The sequence below is a fragment of the Mauremys reevesii genome, linkage group 2 (genome assembly GCF_016161935.1).
Source record: "Mauremys reevesii isolate NIE-2019 linkage group 2, ASM1616193v1, whole genome shotgun sequence".
In the NCBI taxonomy this organism is placed as follows: domain Eukaryota; kingdom Metazoa; phylum Chordata; order Testudines; family Geoemydidae; genus Mauremys; species Mauremys reevesii.
Genome location: NC_052624.1, coordinates 61,540,576 through 61,562,525, shown reverse-complemented (window position 1 = coordinate 61,562,525; position 21,950 = coordinate 61,540,576). Strand labels below are relative to the sequence as shown.

General features: G+C 43.4%; 1 protein-coding gene across 1 annotated transcript; it reads right to left on the bottom strand.

Moving 5' to 3' along the window:
* Positions 1 to 6,009: 6,009 nt before the first annotated feature.
* On the bottom strand, positions 6,010 to 21,169 carry NPY (neuropeptide Y). Its single transcript, XM_039525208.1, has 4 exons — positions 20,883 to 21,169; positions 19,926 to 20,113; positions 11,905 to 11,985; positions 6,010 to 7,641 (listed from the first exon to the last, which is right to left on the bottom strand). Exons 2-4 carry the CDS (start codon positions 20,111 to 20,113, stop codon positions 7,617 to 7,619), a joined length of 294 nt encoding a protein of 97 aa, XP_039381142.1. The 5' UTR covers positions 20,883 to 21,169; the 3' UTR covers positions 6,010 to 7,616.
* Positions 21,170 to 21,950: the final 781 nt, after the last annotated feature.

Here is a 21,950-nt window from a genome sequence, read left to right as displayed (position 1 = left end):
TACTGAGAGTCTCGGTCAGACGGAACCCAACCAAACAGCCCGGTGGGCGTCCAGGGCGATCCACATGGACTTTGCCCTGAACAAACGCTGAGCGGCGAACAGCGTTGGGAACATTCCCTCCACCGAAACCGGTACCGAGATGGGGGCGACTGTGGAGATCCCAGCGGTGGCTAGCATCTGGAGCGCAGGGCCGACATCGGTGGTGCTCCTGGTACCGGCATGGACATAACATTCCGGGCCACCTGCAGGGCCTCAGATGTGGAGGACATCCGGACATCCAGGGAGTCCTGCTCCAAATGGGCCGGGCTACTCTGGAGACCTAAAGGCCAGCGGGGATCAAGGACTGCCCAACATGGGTCCAGCCTCTGTCCCGGGTTTACTCTGCTGCCGCAGCGAAGAAGGCCTCTTCCTAGTCTTCTTGGTGTGCCCCCTGGATGGGGAGCGGTACCGACTAGTCAATGGCGCCAAAGAGTCGCTGCGCACCGACACTGCGGTGCCCAGTGCCGACTCAGAGCGGCACGCCAGAGCCGGGGTCAGTGCCGACTTCATCAGAATAGGCCGGAGCCTGATGTCCCTTTCTCTCTTGGTCCGAGGCTTAAACGACTTGCAAATCTTGCAGTGTTTGCTGACATGGGTTTCCCCCAAACAGTGTAAATAGTCTGTGTGCGGATCACTCACTGGCATAGATCGCCTACAAGTGTTGCACAACTTAAAGCCCAGGGCATGGGGCATGCCCCGGCCTGTGCGCTCTAGCTAAACTAAACTAACTAACTAACTACAGGTACCATATATTGAGTGAACAAGCAGTTTTGGGGACGAGCTACAGCAAAGCTGGAGCAGAGCAGTTCCGAAGCACCTTCACTGGCGGCAAGAAGGAACTGAGGGGGGTGGGACATGCAGCGCCCCTTATACCGCGCCAGGGAGGCACCACTCCAGGGGTTGCTGGGGCGCTCCCCTACAGGTACTGCTAGGGGAAAAACTTCCGGCACCGGTGCACGTGGCGAGCACGCACACCTATTGTGGAATACACATGAGCAATCACTCAAAGAAGTAGTTCTGTTTTGCCTGTGTGTGCTGGAGTTGGTACTTGCAGTGTTTGCATAAACCCTTGCGATTCTATAAGTGAGTGTTGCAACTGCTGGCAGTGCCTTGTGCCTAAGAAGAAATATACCAGTTATGCAGATGAGCCTGGAATCTGTGAGTAGCTGACAGACTTTGGGGTGTTACTCTCTGAGAATGATTGGACTGATGAGAAAACATCACTGTACCTAGCAGTGTTTTTGGACTGTATTGCCAAAGCTTTCTACCAGCAGCATCTCAGTGCACATTGTGGGCCTTACGACCTGTTCTGCAAACACTGAAATGATTGCTAAGAGGGGAGATTGGCTCTTTTGAAATACCAGAAGGAATGGCAAGCCAGGCGACTGCAGGAAGGCGAACGCCTGCATAGTTATTTGTGAGTTTGATAGGACTGTCCATGCGCCTCCCTGGCCAGGAGATGACTTTAGTGAAGCAGAACTCACTGTGTCAAAAGTAGGCCTGGGAATGCATAGAGGGGACAGTGTCCAATGGCAAACTATGAGAGAAGCTTGTGTGAAAATTGAGTGTATAAATTGTTTAACAGCAGAACCTTATAATCTGTTAGTGAAGGAGGATCACATACTAGATAAACCTATGGACCAGATTATTTGCAGAGTTCAATGCATGGAAACAGAAATTGGGGGTTCCTTAAAGGTATCAGCTCAACTCCCTCCTACAGTGTGACCCCTTTATACCAGATGCAGCACTTCAGAAATGATTGCTAATGAAGTAGCTAAACAATTGCAGGAGGCCCAGGTGCAAGCGATTCACAAACTTTCTGTGGGTCAGATGAGTGAGACTATTTCCCTTGTGGGTCCCAGGCCAGATGACATTTGCACACAATGTGGAAGCAAAGGACATTGGAAACCAAATTGCCCAAGCAGAGGGAAGTAACACCAGGGAAACTAAAAGTTGCTGACACAGTAAGGTCACCATCATCAACTATTGGAATGGCCCATGTGAAGAGTGGCCCAAATACCTGTTACTATGTGTCTGGATACATGAACACTAGGAAAACCACAATGCTGTTAAACTCAGGATCTGAAAAATGTCAGATCCATGGAGAACACTCTGTGCTGAAGGGGAAGAAAACTTGTTCTGCAGAAGTTAAATTGTTGACTATTAATCATTAGCTATTGCAGGTAGCAGGCAACTGTCTAGACAGAGAAACACCAAAAAGCTTTTGAATCAATGATGGCAGAACTTCTAAACTATGCTTCTAAACTTCTAAACTATTCCCAGACCTTTCCTGTCCATTTATGATAATCTATGACTGTTGTTGGATTTGCACTTGAACAAACTGATGAACTCAATAGGCACAGACTGGTGGCTTTTGGAGGTCACAAATTAAAGAGAGAAAAATCAAGTATTCGGCTACAGAACTGGACTGTCTGGCTATAGTGGATGTCCACAATGCCTATTGTCCATATTTACTAGGTACGGAATTCATCGTGTCCACAGACAACTGTGTCCTGCAGTGGCTTCTTAAGAATCACAACCCCAAAGAATGCCTGTGGAGATAGATTCACAAACTATCTGAACATACATTTGGACCATAAACCTGGTCCCAGCTCTTCAAGGTCTCCAAGATGCTGGGAGAACATGGGGGTTGAACATGGCAGAAGACCAGGGTCCAGAACCTTGGAGCGGGTCACCAAAACTCTCAGTGCAGGTGGGGTCAAGTACTGTGGAAAGCATTGATGAGTTCATCCACCTAGGCTGCAAGCAAAGTTCAAATGGTCTCAGCAATCCAGATATACTTTAATGAGCAGGTCTCACTGCCTCCTGCATGAAGACTATTTCTCTCTTATGGATACAAAAATGTTTTTGTGCTGAGACAAAATTCAGGATTTATCATACCTGTGTGATACCCATATTGCTATATGGTCAGAAACCTGGACTCTCTTAGAGGCTGACTTGGAGTGGCTAGATGCATTACCTTTGTGCTGTCAGTGCCAAATTTTGATCATGAAGTGGTTTGATTTTGTGCAAAATGTCACGCTCTTTCAAGGATCTGGCCATCCTTCCAGTCACTCATTGTATTCAACAGCAGTGTTGCATGCTCTTCAGTCATTTCGCCCAGATGGACAAAAGCACATCTCTTGTTGCTGTCTTGTTCTCTCTAAGCTGAAGAGACAGGAGGCAGCTGGAATGTGGTGTAAAGTTTGAACCAGGTATGAAAATTCATCATCCATACCTAGAAGAATTCATTGGAACAAGGAATATTTAGATAGACACAATTAGGATTACATCTTTTATTTTCTGTAAGGCTTGTAAACTCCTCTGTGCTAACTACAGATGCTTTTGTTTGCTTGTAACTTTTAAGCTGAACCCCCAAGAAAGCTATTTTGGGTACTTAATTTTTGGAATTGCTCTTTTAAAATCTAGCAAAAGCCTAAATTCCAGATGTATTTTCTTTTTGTTTTTAATAAAATTTACCTTTTTTAAGAACCTGATTGGTTTTGTGTCTTAAAAGGTCTGTGCATATGTTTTTAAATTAGCTAGTAGCAACAGCTGGGTTTCCCTTTTGTTTTGTTTATTTGTTTTTTCTCGGCTTCCCCGAGGGAGGGGTGGAAAAGCCGAGGGGCCTTGGATGGTGGCAGCGTTAACCAAGCCAAGGTCAGAGAGAAGCTGTAACCTTGGGAGTTTAATACAAGCCTGGAGTGTCCAGTATTAATTTTTAGAGTCCTTGCAGGCCCCCACCTTCTGCACTCGAAGTGCCAGAGTGGGGAATCAGCCTCGACACCTCCCGTCTAGGAAGAAGGTAAGAGAGCAGCACTGCCAACCCCAGAAGTTCAAAAGTCATGAGTCAGACCCCATAAAACTCAAGATTGGACCCCAAATTGTGAGGTTTTTTTAAACACTGTTGTGCTTTTTTCGGTCTGTCTGTTGCTCCCCAGGCCCATCCCCAGTATGTCTCTGTGACAATTGGTATTGCCAACTCTTCCAAATTTATAGACAAAGGTGATTTTGGTCCCTGCCTTCAGGAGCTCTCGGGGGCTGCCTGATGGTGCAGAGCTTCAAGCTTCTTCCGAGATACCAAATTCTAGTTCATTAATTCTGTCTCCTCCTCATCCCTACATCAGTTTTGCCCCCAAATCAATTCTGCCCTCTCAGCCCTTAACTATGCACCCCCACATCAGCTCAGCCTTTAGCCCCCATATCAGTTATGCAACCCTCAGTCCCCACATCTGCCTGGCCCCCCCAGCTCACTTCTGCTCTTCCTGCAGCTCCAGAAGTTCTTCATCCCCTTTCCTCGGGTCAGGGGTGGGTGGTTCTCCTCTGCCCTGGTATTGCAGGGATGGAGAAGAGAGGAGCAGAAAGCAGACTGAGCCATTTGCACAGGAGGGGAACGGCAGAGCTGCTGTTGGACTCTTTCCCTCCTGGGAGAATGATGAAAGCTACTCCCTCTCCCACCCAAAAATTCCTCCCCACTGATGAGGGGAAGGAGCTCAGCCTGCCTCCTGCAGCAGCTCTGATTGGCTGCTCTATCTCAAGGAGGGGTGCCAATCAAAGCAAGGGCAGGGCTGTTGCCTCAGGTAGGACTGAGATTTGAGAGAGGGCTGGAGTCATCACCATTGTCAGACTGCAACCCCAGCCAAAATATGTTGCAACATGAAGAGGGTCAGAATTAGGAAGAAGGGGAGCTGCCCCTTAGGGGTGGAAGACTGCGGTGGGTGGAGGAATTAATTCATTGTTGCGCATGAGACTCCTGGAGTCAGCAGAAAATGGGGTGGGGTGGGGTTTTTAGTAGATTGTGTGTGTATAATTTTCCTTTTACAAATAGGATCTACAGGATATATATGATCTGTCTTATTTTGGAAACCCTCTCTTTGGATAAATCAGAGTTGGGCAGACTTATATTTTGGAGAGTTTGTCTGTCGTACAGGTAGACATGCAATATAATAACTGGCCTGTCACTTATATGGTTCACCCTGCAGGGGTAGGCAGAAGTTCACTGTGAAGGAGACAGAGGTGGAGCAAGGGAAGTTATTGAGACTCAACAGGGTAGGGAGCCAACTGAGGCTAAGAAGGGGGTCCCAGCGGTTTCTGTTTGCTCCGTGGCCTGATCCTGGATGCCGCGTCAGCCCCTCAAACTGCCTCCACCCTCCAACCCCCGTGCACATGCATGAGTTTCTGCATAAATCCTCCCTATTTGTGCTGCCCCTGGTTCACAGTGTTTCTTATGAATCCAGAACTCCCAGTGAAACCAATACAGTGTTGACAACTCTCATGATTTTACTGTGAGTTTCTCATTTCCTTACAGCCTCAAACTTCTGGAGTCATGAATCTCAGCGTTTTTTAAGAAAAAATTAGGGTCTACTCCTCATGGCTATGGAAAAGTTTGAAAATATAAATCCTAAAGGCTCAAAAACCAGAAGGCAAATAAAAAGAACCCTAAATTTACTATTTAACATCTCATTATTTTTAAGATAGTTTCATGATTTTGAGGGCCTGACTCGTGATTTTGAATGTTGCAGTTTCCTCAGTATTTGGAAGATGAGGTACACAAAGACTCAGTTCCTCAGAAGGCAAGTTTCACTCAATGCTATAAGAGCTTCATTTGCAACACAGGAAGATTTAGAAAGAAAATCCAAGAACCATATTAGTATATATAATATCATTCGGTACCATGTTGTTTGATTGCTTTGCCTCTGTCATCGATGCCTCATTAAAACAATAAGGTAAATAAAACAATGTCTTAGAGATCTCACTAGCTTTTGTACACAGGTGTGTGCTCCATAAGATGAAGAAAATTCACCAAATTAGGTGGGACTGCATAGAGTGAGTAAGTTGTGGACATGCTTCTACTTTAACCGTTCCTTTCTCCATTCAGGCATATATATTGAAGATAATGCTAGGCAACTCTAATTTAACAGTCATGGGATCTACTAACATTCTCAATACCATCAAATCATAGTCCCCCAAGATCACTAATGTATTTATTATACACAATGCCAGAAATCAGTGGTAAATACAATATATATCTCATTAAATTCAATTTTTGTAAAGACTGCACCAGAATAGACCAACTATATAGTCTAAATCAATAAAGTGACAATGTAGGTGTTGAAACAGTTTGCCTATTAAAATACCATCTGCGTGTTTTCTTTAAATGAATATGTTTTTAATGTTTCACTGAAGTAGGCGTGACATACATTAACTGGCAAATGTGGAGGAATTACAAAATGTAACAACACATCCAGTGTGTATCTGTAACGAGCAGATTAAAAACCCACTTAAATTGTATAGATGTATTTGTGTTTTAGCAATATAACAATATTTGTAAAACAGATATGAAATGTTTATACATCAAACTTCCAAGCAGATTTTTCTCTGACTTACAATTTTGGCTGTGTTCTTTCACACGATCCCTATGCATTTATCTCTGATGTATAAATAAGGGGTAGCATGCTAAAATATCAGGGACCAAGGACCAGAATCTGTGCCATTCTATATAAGAGGCCAAATATAATACAAACAGCTACTGACAATATTCCACACTGAATCTCTGACAATGACAGAACCATATATAGAATGAGAGTAGAAAACGCTGTTATAACATTAAGTAGTTTTGAATGAAAACATTAAGGTTATTTTCAACTCAACAAGCATCAGTAGCTCTCCCACCAGGGTAATGGGAATTTTACACATGGAACATTTGGAGAAGAAACACCAAAGAAAATACCATTATACCTGATCTAGGTACTCTCTGCTTATGGAAAGGGTGACTAGGACAGAAATTAAGAAAATTCTTTGTGTTGGATTCAGTTATTCAAAACTTTGTATCACAAAGAAAATATTAAACGTTCACTAGGTAGCTTTTCATGGAATCAACTATTAACTCCCAAACACTTCCAAATTCATATTGCAATATTACCTAGGAATTATATTGTTTCCTGTCACTTTGTATATTGCCAAAATGAAGAGATTCCATTTTTTAAATTTGAACTTTTAATCAGTCTTGACAGTTTAGCAGAATTAAACCTCTTTGTATTTTGAAAATGCTATTAATTTTAATATATGGGTTAATGTAAATAATAAACAATTGTTCTGTATAATGAGTATGAAAAAACACTTTCCAGATCATTTTATTTTCCTAAATTATGTAGGAAATATTGACTGTTGTGAAACATAAATAAATGTATATAAATCAAAACAGAAAAATTAAATTAAAGGCCCAGGTAAGTGTTGTAATTATTTCACCTTTCACAATCACTATTTTAATATTTGTGAAATGATCACTGTACATGCTACTTTAGACTGCAGGGAGGTTGTAATTCAGTTTTAATAGTTTAAAACAAATCTTTACTATGCCAATAATAGTGGTGTTGTCTTTCATTTAGTATGTTACATTGTGGAATGCACAAATAAATTATTTAAATAAATGTATATACAAGTATGATGAAGGAAAAATGCTACAGAATTCAGTATGATGGTTGCATGCACTGAGGAGTGATAAACTGTGATTGGTCTTATAGCAATAAGTATGGATTGAAAACTAGGAAAAGTTTGACGATGTGCTGAAATTTCCATCACCACATAGAAGGGTCTTCAAACCTGTAACACACATTAAACATGTTATGAAATTTTCTCTGAAAGATTCATGATAGAACCAAATAGATTTTAAGATAATCGATGATCTTTTAACAGGAAAAAGTAATAAAAGTTCTCACTTTAATACCACTAGTAGAGTATGGGATACATTTCCAATGTGAGTATGAAGACTGAATTGCTCCACTTCCATGAAAATTAATGGAAGTCAGGTGGCTAAATACCCACACGTTGTTATGTAATGGGCCCCTAAATGTTGCTGCATCAGTGCTGTGTCTTTACAGTACTAAGACCCACTGCAGAAAAAATGCATGCTAGTGGCTAACACTTGCTAAAAAATTATGGCATGTAGAGAGATAAACATGCCTATTAGCACATTTGTATCTCTGACTAAGCAGTACAACAGACATTTTTCAAAGAGAGGACTTACTGAATTTAGCAAAATTCTATAATGCTGTTCTCCCAGATTTTAGTTTTTTCTAGAACTCAATCTGAAGGTAGCAGCAGTGATTGTTAAAATCTTACAGTGCATTATTGCTTAATATTTTAAATAAACGATGTTTAAAATATTTGCTAAAGCAAATGCCGCGGGCCCAAAGTATTTCTGTATCCTGGTATTGTACTACATGTGTACAGAAAGCGAGACAAAAAGAGGGAGAACATAACTGAGACAAAAGACAATACACATACTAATTTCCTAATGACTACATGGGATCCACAAGATCAAAACCATGCACCGTTGCCATAAGAGAGTCATTTGTATTAAACTCAATGCTTCCCTTAGTTTCCCAGCACATTTATTTTTGATCTATTTTCTCTAAGAATCTAGTAAAGATGTTCCACAAGGGAGAAACTTTCTTTAGATGTCCAAAAGTACAGTGTTAATTCAAGACATTTATGGAGTTTCTCTTTATTAGCTGGTAAGAATGCACATCAGAGGAGACTCAGCCAATCTGAAAACTATTCAGGTTTTTCTTCATACTTCATTAATTTTAGGTACAATGTCTAAGTTCACAGAAGTGACAGAGCCATGAAATGTGACCCTTCTGGTGATGATACAGCAATGGGAAACTAGATCTATTCTCTAGCAACCCATGCGTGCATCTATTTCTTAAATATAAATATATACATAATTACTTTATTTTAAGTTTTGAACTAATTTTAAACTGCTTTTATTTTTTATTAATCTTGGACCTTGTTTTAATCTTACTGTTGATTACAATACCCTGTTGAGGGCATGAAACTAAAATCTCTTCCTTATAATTTCTTCCATTTCACATGCACACTTGTTTATTTATTTACTTTTGTTCATAAGCTTTAAGTTATTAATGATTATCAGCTCCAGGTTTTTTGCCGCCCCCAAAAAAAGAAGCTGGAGGCTGCCAAAGCAGCAACAACAACAAAAAAAAGCCGGAGTGCCGCCCCTTGAAAAGTGCTGCCCCCAAAGGACCGGAATGCCGCCCCTTGAAAAGGGCCACCCCACGCACATGCTTAGAACGCTGGTGCCTAGAGCCGGCCCTGATTATTATTATAAATAAAGCATTGTAGCATTTTTGGAGGTGGGGGGGAGAAGAATTATATATAAAGAATTACATGGAGGAATTACATAAATTGTAACACTACATGTGTGCTGCCCCAAGCTGATGACACTGATAGCATTCCTTGAAGAATTAGCATTCTGCCTTGTCTTTATAAAGCATAGAGAACCTCCATAACATATTTCACTACAGTTTACATTAATGTTTACATGAAATCAGCGAGATAAATTTTATCACGGCAGGTGCACTTAAAGTTATAACCATAATGCTATATTTTAACTTTGTAGTAGAATTTCCTATACTTGGGCCCAATCTCCACTGCACAGACAACTTCCATAGGTATCAATGAGAATTCTGGACACAAAGGGTTTGCGGGATTAGGCCCTTCAGTCCCAATGCTGCAATGATTTACATGTGTGCTTAGTTTTAGGCACAAGAGTACTCCCATTGGGCTCATGCATGTTGACTTACGAAGCACAACAACTGGCTTGGGCATTATGACATAGCTACTGTAAAAATAGTTTACTTCTACAGTAGACATATTATCACCAATCTTTTAAACATAACAGTCAAGGCTTAAACTCTGCTTACCCACTCTTAACTACAATTAAGATTAAAAATACTATTTTACATCTCCATTAAAAAAATAGACTCAATCCAGATGAGGCGGCAAGTAGAATTTTGCAAGACTGTGTTAATCTTTGTCATTATTATAGTATTTTAATCAGATATGCCATTACCTTAAATGGATGTATACTTAACAGGCTGAAATTCACCCCTGTGCAAAAGGCCAACACCAGACCTATGCATCTTTAAGGTTCTGCTTTTTCCACACAACATCAAGTTTAAGTGGAATTTCAGTGATGCATAGATCTTATACTGATAGTCATACCTTAGCAATTAAAATTATACTGAGATAATCAATAACACCTTTAATAAAATCAGCCACCCTGGACAATGTTGTTTTATATGATGATGTAGTAAAATCAGACATCCAGATCGTGGGCTTTCAGATGTGGATATTCTTGTGTGTGCCAATCAAAATTTACCAATTTGTGACCTTTTCACTTTATAAAATATTAGGCACAAAACTCATGCAAAACGTAATATTTTAAAGAAAGCATTGTACATAATCTGTGTTTAGATTAAGATAGTCTCAGATTTTCCCACCTAAAGCTATTTTAAAAGAACCCAGGATTTAAAACTAAGGAAAGTAATAGTTAATGGGGAAATATGCCTCATGTTTCAGTATGTAGGTGGATCACTGTGACGTTCTGTACCTCGTGGGAACACCGTACACCCCCATGTTCATCCTTATAATATGATTGTGTAGTATCTAATGCAAAGTTTGTCATGTTGGGTGTCTTTGGAAGGCTCATGATGTACTGAGCACTGTTGTTATAGTAATATTATAGTAATCATTGTTATAGTAATGTTATAGGTTGTAATTTCATGTATATAGTTATAAGGCTGAAAATGTGTCCTCATGGCTTAAAGCAAGCCCAGGCAAAAACTCCCGAAGAGCAGCGGGGCTGTTCACACCTCATCAGGGCATGTATGGGACAAACCCAGCCCAGCCTCACAGGAACAAAGGACACTGGCCTAGGCAACAATGAAGGATCTGTTGGACTCTCAAGTGAGTCACCCCCTCTTCCTTTGGTCAGTTTGGGACTGCGATGAGGTAATGTTCACCTGACTCTGAAGTGGGGGGGCAAGGCCAAGAGGGAAGAAAGAACATGATAAAAGGGAGACACGTTTGCCATGCTCTTCCTCTCTCATCCACTTCCATCTCCAGACATCACCACCAAGTGGCTGAAGCGCTGATCAAAGGGGAGAGCCTGGCAGAAGGGCAACCAGCCAGCCTGTGGTGAGAAGCATCTAAGTTCGTAAGGGCATTGAAAGTGTTAAGATCAGCTTAGAATGTGTTTTGCTTTTATTTCATTTGATCAAATCCGACTTGTGACTTTGATTTATAATCACTTAAAATCTATCTTTCATAGTTAATAAATTTGTTTGTTTGTTCTACCTGAAGCAGTGCATTTGGTTTGAAGTGTGTCAGAGACTCCTCTTGGGATAACAAGTCTGGTACATATCAATTTCTTTGTTAAATTGACGAACTCATATAAGCTTGCAGCATCCAGTGGGCATAACTGGACACTGCAAGATGGAGGTTCCTAGGGTGGTGTCTGGGACCGGAGATATTAGCTAGTGTATTTCGGTTGCAAGTATTTGGGAGCAGTTTATATGCCAGACGCTGTGAGTGAACAGCACAGGAATGGGAGTTCTCACAGCAGAGCAGGGTAAGGCTAGCTCCCAGAGTCAAGGATTGGAGTGACCTAGCAGATCACTGGTCTGGATAACACCAGAGGGGAACGTCACAATCACCATCAGGGTGGTATTCTGTGCAGCATTTCACTATAAGGGAGGTGGATTATGGGGATTATTCCCTTCTTTTAAACATCAGATATCAGCTACTGACAAAAGTAAGATACAGTACTTGACTTGGGCCAATGGTCTGGTATCATAGCCCCTATGTTCCTAGGATATTTGTGTTGTTCTAATAATGGATAAATAATTGTATTTGTTTATATATATACATATATAAACAGACAGCCAAATACAGTGTTCTAATTTCTGATGCTTACATATTTTCTGCCTATGAAAATCATTTACTGAAATAGCTAAATTTAAAATAGAAATAAAAGCTATCACAAAGCACTTTTGTACTTACCTAGATCTAGGAATATTCTCTGTGCTTTCTCTCAACAAAAGATCCGAGATCAGTGTCTCTGGGCTTGATCTCTTTCCATATCTATTAAATGAAAAAAAAAAGTACCTATTTTTTCATACCTCCAACGTTAAAATTGAGACTAACTTTGGAATGTTCATACAAACCTTTATTGTAAAATTTTGTAGGGCAGAAGTAAAGGCAACTCTCCAGCAGGTGTTTAGTTGAACCCAGTTTGCTCATATGAGAATGTGTCACTCTAGTGTCACATTGTTAAATCATTAACAAATATGTTAATAATTAGAACATATCAAGACCTCTCATATAGAAATATTTTCATAATAACCTGTTATAATGTACATGATAGAAACTGGACATTTCTAACATTTCTTTGTTTGGTGGGTATTAGCAGATATCTGACATTCACACTTTTTGTGCGGGAGGATGAGCAAGTGAGGGAGAGAGAGAGAAGTTGAAATATGACAGCAGATATGAGGTTTATGATCCTTTTCTACAAATACAGTTAAGGTTTTTTTGTTCAATTCCAGCACAGTTTTGGATAGTGCTGCTTCTTCCATCAGAAATTCATTGAGTGAGAAATCCACAAAAACTACCTGCATTATATAGTGAATACAAAAAAAGACTCATACTGCATCAATTTACCATACATATAGACCAAGATTTTCAAAATTAACTAGTAACATGAGATGAGATGCCTTAAAGGGGCCAGATTTTCAAAACGTGTTGAGTATAGACCTGTGGAAAATCAAACACCTTAAAGTTTGTCTCAAGGGGGGACCCAAAACTTGAGCTACCCAAACTCACTAGTCACTTTTAAAAATCTTGCCATTGTAGATATTGTATTGCAAATCAGAGCTTTTTAGTAAGATGTATGACAATTGTTGTCGGGTGTGATCTTTGTTCTTAGTAAACCTGACAACTGTGTTTCTATTCCTGCATTTAAAAAAAAAATACTGAAAACAGTAGATTCCATTAGGGGCATTTACTTGAAAAAACAATCCCAATTCTCATTTTTTGTAAAGGAATGTGCCCTTTTTCTCCTTTCTGAAAACAGTATCAATAATGAGCAGTCAGCTTGACAGGTAATCCATTACTGCCTAGGATCACTAGGTTACAATAGTAATGGTAACCACAAGAGAATACTTCCTTCACTGTAAAGAAATAAAGATCATGGTTTATTACTTGTATGGATATATAGTAGAACCTCAGAGTTCGGGAATGGAGGTTGTTCATAACTCTGAAATGTTCGTAACTTTGAACAAAAGATGGTTGTTCTTTCAAAAGCTTACAACTGAACATTGACTTAATACAGCTTTGCAGAAGAAAAATGCTGCTTTCCCTTTAATTTTTTGGAAGTTTATGTTTAACAGCACTGTACTGTATTTGCTGCTTTTTGGGGGGAGGTGGTCTCTGCTGCTGCTTTATTGTGTATTTCCGGTTCCAAATGAGTTGTGTGGTTGACTGGTCAGTTCATAACTCTGGTGTTAGTAACACTGAGGTTCTACTGTATGGGTAAAATGACAGTAAAATTACATTGGCAAAGAATTACTAAATGCATGGGGTGAAATCCTGGCCCCATTGAAGTCAATGGTCCTCAAGATGTCCCTCCAGTGGGTTCAGCTAGATTGCAGAAGAGCAAACTTCCAACAAAAAACTCTTAGCTTTTCTTGATACAATTTGTGTGGTGATTTTCATATGTTTACCATGATATATGACTGTGGAAACAAGGCTGACTTGTTATCATTATATCTTAATGACTGGATTTTTTCCATGGTCTTGGTCAATTTATTATGTTGTTCATGCTTTAGAGAGATGCAGTATCAGTTTCAAGTTTTGGAAGCAAATTTCTGTTATATAAACTGATTGAAAATGAATATCTGAAAAGAACCAGCCGCACACAGTGAAATGCTATTATAGTAATTCAATCAAGCGTGATGCTGAATCAAATGTCTTATGCTCCATCACCACAAAGGAACTTGTTTCTAATTACCTACTCCAATTAATATGGATGTGACCGGGGTGTCCCCTAAGGAGGAATCTAATTTCCCTGATTAAAATATTTGTTTTTAAGAAATTGATTAAACAAATTAAAAACTGGATCCAGTAGCCCATACCTCGGCAAAATTCCCACTGACTTCAATGAGAATTTTGTCTGAATAAGGACTGAGTCGGGTCCCTTGCAAGAGAGGAGACATGGCTCAGATACATGAAGAGGATTCTTATTTTGAGATACTCGACACACTCTGTCCCTGAAGCTCTCTGGCTCCCTGATTGAGGACAACACCTTGTGCTGCACTGTGTTGCCATACAGGGTGTGTCTGTGTCTGTGTCCTGAATAGGGTTATGCCATCATGGAATGGAGTGCTGACTGAAGGATCAGCCCAGTTGGCAAAGGACTAAAAAGGAAAGCAAATTCTTCTAATGTTAAATGTTCGAGGCTTGGGTGAGCCCCTTAGTTTTGCAGTCTCTATCACCTAGGATATCCCTTATGGTCACAATAGAACAATGACAAGAGAACTGAACTGAAAGCCAGGGCTGAACACAAAAGAGAATTAGTTGCCACTGGAGGAAATCCTTCAAAGTCTTAGTACCATTTACTCTGGTGTATTCTCTGTATCTATCTTGCACAATTCAGAGACTTTCCAATGACAGTATCCCAACCTACTGTTTGCTGTGTGGAAGATGTTTGAACAGCCACTTCCATCAAATAGTATTAACATTTTAAAGATCAAGGATCAACTTTGCAAAAGTGGCCAGTAGTGTTTGGTGCCCAATTTGAAGCCCGGGCTACTCCTAAAACTTAGGTCAACCTCGCTACCTAGCACAGAGCTATGAAAAAAGTCATGCCCTGTGCAACATAGTTAGGTCAACCTAACCCTCACTGTAGATGCAGCTAGGTCAATGGAAACATTCTTCCATCAACCTAACTACCGCCTTTTGAGAGGGTGAATTCACTACAGCAACAGAAAAATTCCTTCCATCACTGTAGTGTCCACAGTAGTGTTACAGTGGTGTAGCCGCAGTGCTGCAGCTGTGCTGCTGCAGTGCTTGTAGTGCAGACATAGGCCTTGATGTCTAAGGGTGTTTTCCCAGAGGTGCAGATAATCCACAACTTCAGTTGAAGTCAAGGGGATCTGTGAGCACTCAGCACTTGTGACAGTCAGGCCGTTGTCCCACATTGCGCACCCAGAGCACCACTTTTGAAAATTTGGGCCTGGGAATTCAAATCCTATAAGGTGTTCAGCACCTCTAGTAGGGGTTGAGGGTGCTCAGCAGCAAATTGTAGGAGTTGCTCAGAACCTTGCAAAGTCTTCAATATCAAAAGAATCTGCATGTAACAAAAGCTCTTTTTCACATTACAGATCTGATATAGATGTGAAATGGGAAAAATCTAGTATTTTCTGAAACCCAAGTCATCACAGCTGGTTCAGACACATCCAGAGCCACCAGCAGAGCCCCTGGATTAGAGCCTCTTCCTATAGGAATTCCACCTTCTTGTGGTCTTATAATTAAAACAATATGTTATATGTTTCTTTATAACACAGAATGGCAATGCATGCAAAGGACAAGCTGGGGGAGGCAAGTGGTGACAGTGACAAGCCCTGGAGGAAGTGAAGAAGAGAGGGAAGGTTCAGGGATCAGACGATGCAGGCAACAAAATGGCAGGGCAGTGCCAGTTGCAGGAAGGAAGCCACTGTACAGGAGTAGCAGATGGTTCGAGGAAGGATGGGGTTCTGACTCAAGCAGCAGGACAGGGATGAGGCCCAGAGGAAGTTCCTAAGGGCACCACTGGAGCGAGAGGGTACAGCTGAGAAGGGCCCTGTCTGGGAATGGGGAATAGCCTCATGGAAGGTGGGGCAGAGGAAGTACAGTAAAACATGCCTTCGTGACCACCTCTGACAAGAGACCACCTGTCATGAGTGACTACTTGCAGAGGCCATGGAACGTTTTCCCCCTATAATTTAACTGTGAAGAGTAACCACCTGTCATCTGCAACCAGTGACCACATTTTCCTACTCCCACCCATAAAAACAAACTTGTAGGAGGAAACTGATCTTCCTTACTTCTACGCTGCTGCTGGCAGTGGCACTGCCTTCAGAGCCGGGTGCCTCGCCAACAGCCACCGCTCTCCCGTGTGCAAACCTTTGAAGAGAAGCCACTTCTTACAAGCAATCACTCTTGCTAGCTCCCATGAATGGTCACTTTTGGCGGCAGGTTTTACTGTAGTTGTGGGTAACAGTAGCCCATGGGAAAGAGACAGTAAGAGGTCTTGGTTAAAACAGCGGCAGTTGCCAGGAGGGATGGGGCAGAAAAATGCCATCAGTAGCTACAGAAGCATCAGACGACAAAGCAGGCAGTGGAAACCTAAAAAGAAAGGGCACTTATCTCTGCCTCTTTCCCCTCAAACATACCCTTTCCTGTAGGTTTCACCAATTGTGCAGTGAGCTGGAAGCTCATGGCTGGGCCTAGGGGGCGCCATATCCCCAGGGTAAGGTGAGAGGCTCAGGGCTGTAGCACTTCAGTGTAGACACTATCTACGCTGACAGGAGGGGTTCTCCCATTGGTCAAGGTAATCCATCTCCCTGAGAGGTGGTAGCTTGGTCGACAGAAGAATTTTTCCATTGACCTAGTGCTGTCTATACCAGGGGTTAGGTCGGCTTAACTGCACAGCCCATGGTTGTGGACTGAGCGACGTAGCTGGGTTATCCTAACTTTTTAGTACAGACCAGGCCTTGGGATCTTGCTCACCATCAGTGAGAAGTGATGAGCATGCCGAAATTCTCTCTTCCTCCCGTCTGGAGCCTCTCTGGCTATGTCTACACTTCAAACTAAGCCCAGGCTCTAACTCAGGTTTGAGCCCATCCCCTCTTCTATCCACATACAAATTAGTCTGATTCAAGAACCCAGGTCCTCCTAGAACTCTGCTAAGGGGGTGGGTCAAAGCCTGCGTCCTGCTGTCACTTGAGTCCAAGCCCTGTCATTTGCAGTGTGGATGCAAATACAAACACATTAGCATGGCTGAGAGAGCTGGGTCCAGAAATTGTAAACCCAGGTTTACAATGCAGAGTGGATGTTCAAGCATGGGCTTGAAAATGCTGAGTACAAAAGCCCAGCTCCCACAGACAGAGGTTTAGTTTGCAGCCTAGCTATGCCCTCTCATTACGGGTCTCCCCGCAATCACAGGTTCCATCGAGAGTGCTGGAACAATTTGTATAGTGGGGGTGCTGAAAGCCATTGAACCGAACTGTAAACCCTGTATATAATGGAACCCACTTCAAGCCAGGGGGTGCGGCAGCACACCCAGCACCCCTAGTTCCAGCACCTATGGGTTCCATAGCCCGTCAGAATCAGTCTTGAAAACCATCATCCAGTACTAAGTAAAATGAAATAAAGTTCCCACTGGGGAACTTTGACTTTAGTTATGCTGTAGATCACAAGAAAGAAAAAACTGTAAAAGTATAAGGGGTGGAGAGAAAGAAATTTATTGACACTTCTGCTAGAACATATTGAATATTACTCAAGATCCTAGATCAGAGCTGAAAGACGTTTATGCCACAACATTTTCTATCATTGCTGAAATAGGAAATGTGAAAAAGTTAAATTAAAACCAATTGCAAGCCTGTTGCCGTGGGTTGTTTCAGTGCAGTTAATGCACTGAACGAGAGAAACGGTGCATCATGTTTTTTAATTAAGTCCTATTTGGGCCTCCATTCCTCTGATTACAGTGTGGTCCACTCTGGAAAGTGACATTGTGAAACTGGCATTGTAGGGTTCTACATTTATTGTCTCTCAACTCTCTAACTGACTCTCCAACTCAAATTTACTCCATTTAAAAGTAAAATGATTGTTCCCACTACTTGCCACCTGGAATATAAAAATCAAACTTGATTTTTTTTGCTCCATGCCTTATCATCAATAAAGACTTTGGTTAATCATGCTATTTATAATGTGCACACTAGAATGGAATCTAGCTTATTCTCCCCCTGCTATACTGACTTTGCAGAACTAAGAGGGATAAGGGGGGAGTAAAATCTTATTTTTGTCACTAAAGGAAGCAGATATATGAATATGAAATATACGCAAGCAGTGGATCTGTTAAGTAAGGTGATGTCATTTTTATACAGTCACTTTTCAGACTAGAACCACACTTGAAATACTGTCTAATGCAGTGGTTCTCAACCAGGGGTACCATGTACCTCTGGGGATAAGCAGAGGTCTTCCAGGGGGTATATCAACTCATCTACATATTTGCCTAGTTTTACAACAGGCTACATAAAAAACACTAGCAAAGTCGATACAAACTAAAATTTCATTCAGACTACGGCTTGTTTATACTGCTCTATATACTATACACTGAAATGTAAGTACAATATTTATATTCCAGTTGATCTATTTTATAATTATATGGTAAAAATGAGAAAGTAAGCAATTTTTCAGTAATAGTGTGCTGTGACACTTCCATATTTTTATGTTTGATTTTGTAAGCAAGTAGTTTTTAAATGAGGTAAAACTTGGGGTTACGCAAGACAAATCAGACTCCTGAAAAGGGTACAGTAGTCTGGAAAGGTTGAGAGTCACTGGTCTAATGAATAAATCAGCTGATATAAGAAATTGTATTTGGGAAATGGGATATGAGAGAAGAGGTGGGAAACCAATGTAGTGATTCAAGTGTGTGAAGAAAGGGGAAGATGATATGGGCAAAGCCTTGGGGAAAAGAAGAGAAAATGTTGGCATCTGCATTTTATATGAACTAGAGGGAGGAAAGCAAAAACACAGCAAAAGGGAGGTTCCAATAGCCTAGATGGGAAATTATCAGAGCATCAGCTTTTGTGGGTGACGCATGGTTCAAAGGAAGCTTTCTCTTCTATTAGCCAGCTGAACTAAATTGGACTGATGCCCCCAAATAAAGAGATTTGACATTGTAATTTTACCTTTCATTTCAATCTGAGGTTTCACCACACACATCTGCAGTAACATGAGCAAGTCAGGGCCATTCCTAGATAACCATTAAAGGCAGGCTTGCCTGCCGACACAACGCGCTCTTTAATTATTTGTTAAGTGACTGGTGTACTAAGCAGCTGTCAAAACAAAAGATTTCTGAATTACTACAATTCTTCAGCAACAATAAGAACTGTCACTCGCTCCAGATAAACACCAAATAAATATGAGACACAGCGGCAGCAATGGAAGTGTGAAATTGTTCTGCTTTTTTTCCCGGTCTGTCTCTCATTCTCACGTTCCAAGTTTATGTTTTATTTCCCTCTTTGCTTCTGCCGGTACTCTCTCCATAAAATAAACTTCCTATTACTTTCATGTTCCTAGCCACGAAAGCTCTTTGTGTTAAAACCGACAAAACTGGATGAGCCCATATTGGTACCTCTCCACCAATCCTTTATTACATGTTATTCATGTTGGAGGTCACATTTACCTACACTTTACACAAAACCCATGTGCTGTATCCAGACAGGAACCGCCCCATCATGAAGCGGTGGTTGTGGTTGCTACAGAAATGGAATTCACCCTTATCACACTTTTTTCTCCATTACTGTTTTTCTTGGGCGCCTCATTTTGTGAATTCACAAGTGCTCAGAGCTCTGATTGGGGCATTTTAGCTTCCCCGCAGTTGTGCCCCCCTCACCACTTTGCCTCTCATATTGTTGTTTCCATACCCCACACTGGACCATGCTCAGTCTCTGGTGCCTGATCTCAGACTGTCCTTCACGTCTGCCCACCTGGCTGGGGTAGAAGGACCCATGAGCTAGAGATCCTAGTAGATTTAGACCCCACTCCGAGCAGTGCTCATTAGTGGCTGCTGTACAGAGGGGAAGAGCCCCTCATACAGAGCAGAGCCTGGGCGAGACCAGAACTTATTTCCCCAGTTTGTTTTCTGAGAAACGGGGTGGGGATGAGCCTGCTGAATACACAGGCTCTCCCCCCACCCCACACAGGACAGCCGGTCTGTGCTCGCCCTCCCTGCCCGCGCTGGGGTGCCCAGCACCTACCTCTGCCGCGTGATGAGGTTGATGTAGTGCCTCAGTGCCGAGTAGTATCTGGCCATGTCCTCCGCAGGCGCGTCCTCGCCGGGGTTGTCAGGTTTGGATGGATACGCCTCCGCCAGCGTCCCCAGGCAGATCAGCAAGGACAGGGCGAAAGTCACCACGGACAGCCACAACCGCATGGTCCCCTGCATCTGCACGACACCCGGGCGGTGGGGCGGGAGAAAGGAGCGTGAAAGGGCGGGCGTCGGGCTGCAGCTGAGCCCAGAGAGCAGCAGCCCCTTCCCGGGACTGAGCGCTCGGCGGCGGGACTGTCAGTCCCACCCGGACACGACTTGCAAAGTCTGCGCCCCCCCCCCGCCCCGCCTTTCTGGCGGGCATCGGCCACACGGGAGCCGCTGGCGCTGGATAAAAGTCCCCGCGCCCCGCTCGCTGAGCCCGTGCAAGGAAGTTGCACTTGTTGTCGCCTGGGGCGGGGGTGGGTCTGGTTATAGCAGCAGCCCCAGGGCAGAGCTGCGTGAGCCAGGACACGCTGCGGGGATTTTCTAGGAGGATGCTAGGAAGCGACCCGGAGCCTCCAATGAAACGTGAGTGGGGAGAGAGACCCACGCACCGGCACACTTGATTTCCCTTTAAAAAGCATGTAGGGGGCTGGTGGTTTATGCCCCCCCGCTCCACGGGCTGCTGAGCTGGACCCAGCCCGGGCAGGAGGCGGCACCCAAGCCGGGGCTCTCCCCCAAACGGGCAGAGGCTTCGCACCTCCTCCGAAAAGCGGAAGAAACGAATGTTTCTGCACCCGAGCCCGGGCGGGCGAGGAACCGCCGGAGACCCCGGCCGCGGGGCCGGTGCTAACGAGGGGCGCGGAGCCGCCCCGCGCCCGCGCCCGGCAGCGGCGATCTGAGGCGGGCCCCTGCCCGCTCTGCGCGCGGCGGGCCGGCACCAGGGGGACCCGCGGGTACTCACGGCAGGCTCTGTAGCTGGGGCTTTTCCCGCGCTCAGGTCCGCGTCGCTCTCTTGCCGGTGGCTCGACTCTCCGGTCTGTGGCTCGGCGCCTCGCCGAGGTTTTTTATGGCTTTCCCAGCAGGCAGGAGGGGCCTCGGGCGGTCACGCTTGACGCTTCGGCGACTCCAATCCCCTCGTCGCCTGCGCCCTGCCCCGGGATTGGCACCAGAGGCTGCTGCTGCCTCTTGACACTGACACCCCCATCCCCGCCACGCGGGGAGGGGAGAGCGGGGTGGCTGCTGACGGGTCCCAAGCCAGCCCTCCCCCCTCCACACACCCACCTGCACCGCCGGGCACCTCCCTCCTCCGCGCAGAAGCAGGGTGAAGCTGGGGCTACCTGGCTCCGATGGAGCCGCCCCGTTGTCCTCTCCAAACTCCCACACTGCGCTGTCAAAACTGTAGCTGCTCCTACTGCACCAGAACAAAAAAGCCCTGGCCCCTGGCGCAAACGTGTCCCAAAGAGTCCGGTGCAAACCCGCTGTCTTGCTAGACCCACTCACTTTTGGCAGCCACCTCCCAGTTTCCACAGCCTAAATGAGGTGCAGCTGCTCCTACTGCACCCATAAAAACTGCTCATGCTGGAGCAATAGTAGTTCGGGTGCCCTGGATCTTACACCTGAAGCCTGCCAGCTACAGCCCTTGTTTTGCACAAATCCTCTAATTGTACAGCATAACTAGAGAACAGGTGTAGATATGCCTCTTACACCCAAAAAGAAAACCAACAAAAAAACAATACAAAACCCTGATACATCCTGGCACAACATCACCACAGAAAACTTGCACTGCCGGATATAGCCAATTTTTCACCCTAATCCCAAAATTTCACTGCTTGAATATAGAACAAGGTTAATTGTTCCTGTTACACCAAAAGGCTCCAGATCCTGATGTACAACTGCATCATAAAAATCCAGATTTTGCATCTGGATCCTGCCAAAATTATAGTCACAGACCCAGAAATTGTACCCTCCCAATAGAGACGCCTTGGGGCTTATCTGTTCAGGGAAATTGATCAACTCTAGTTCTAATATA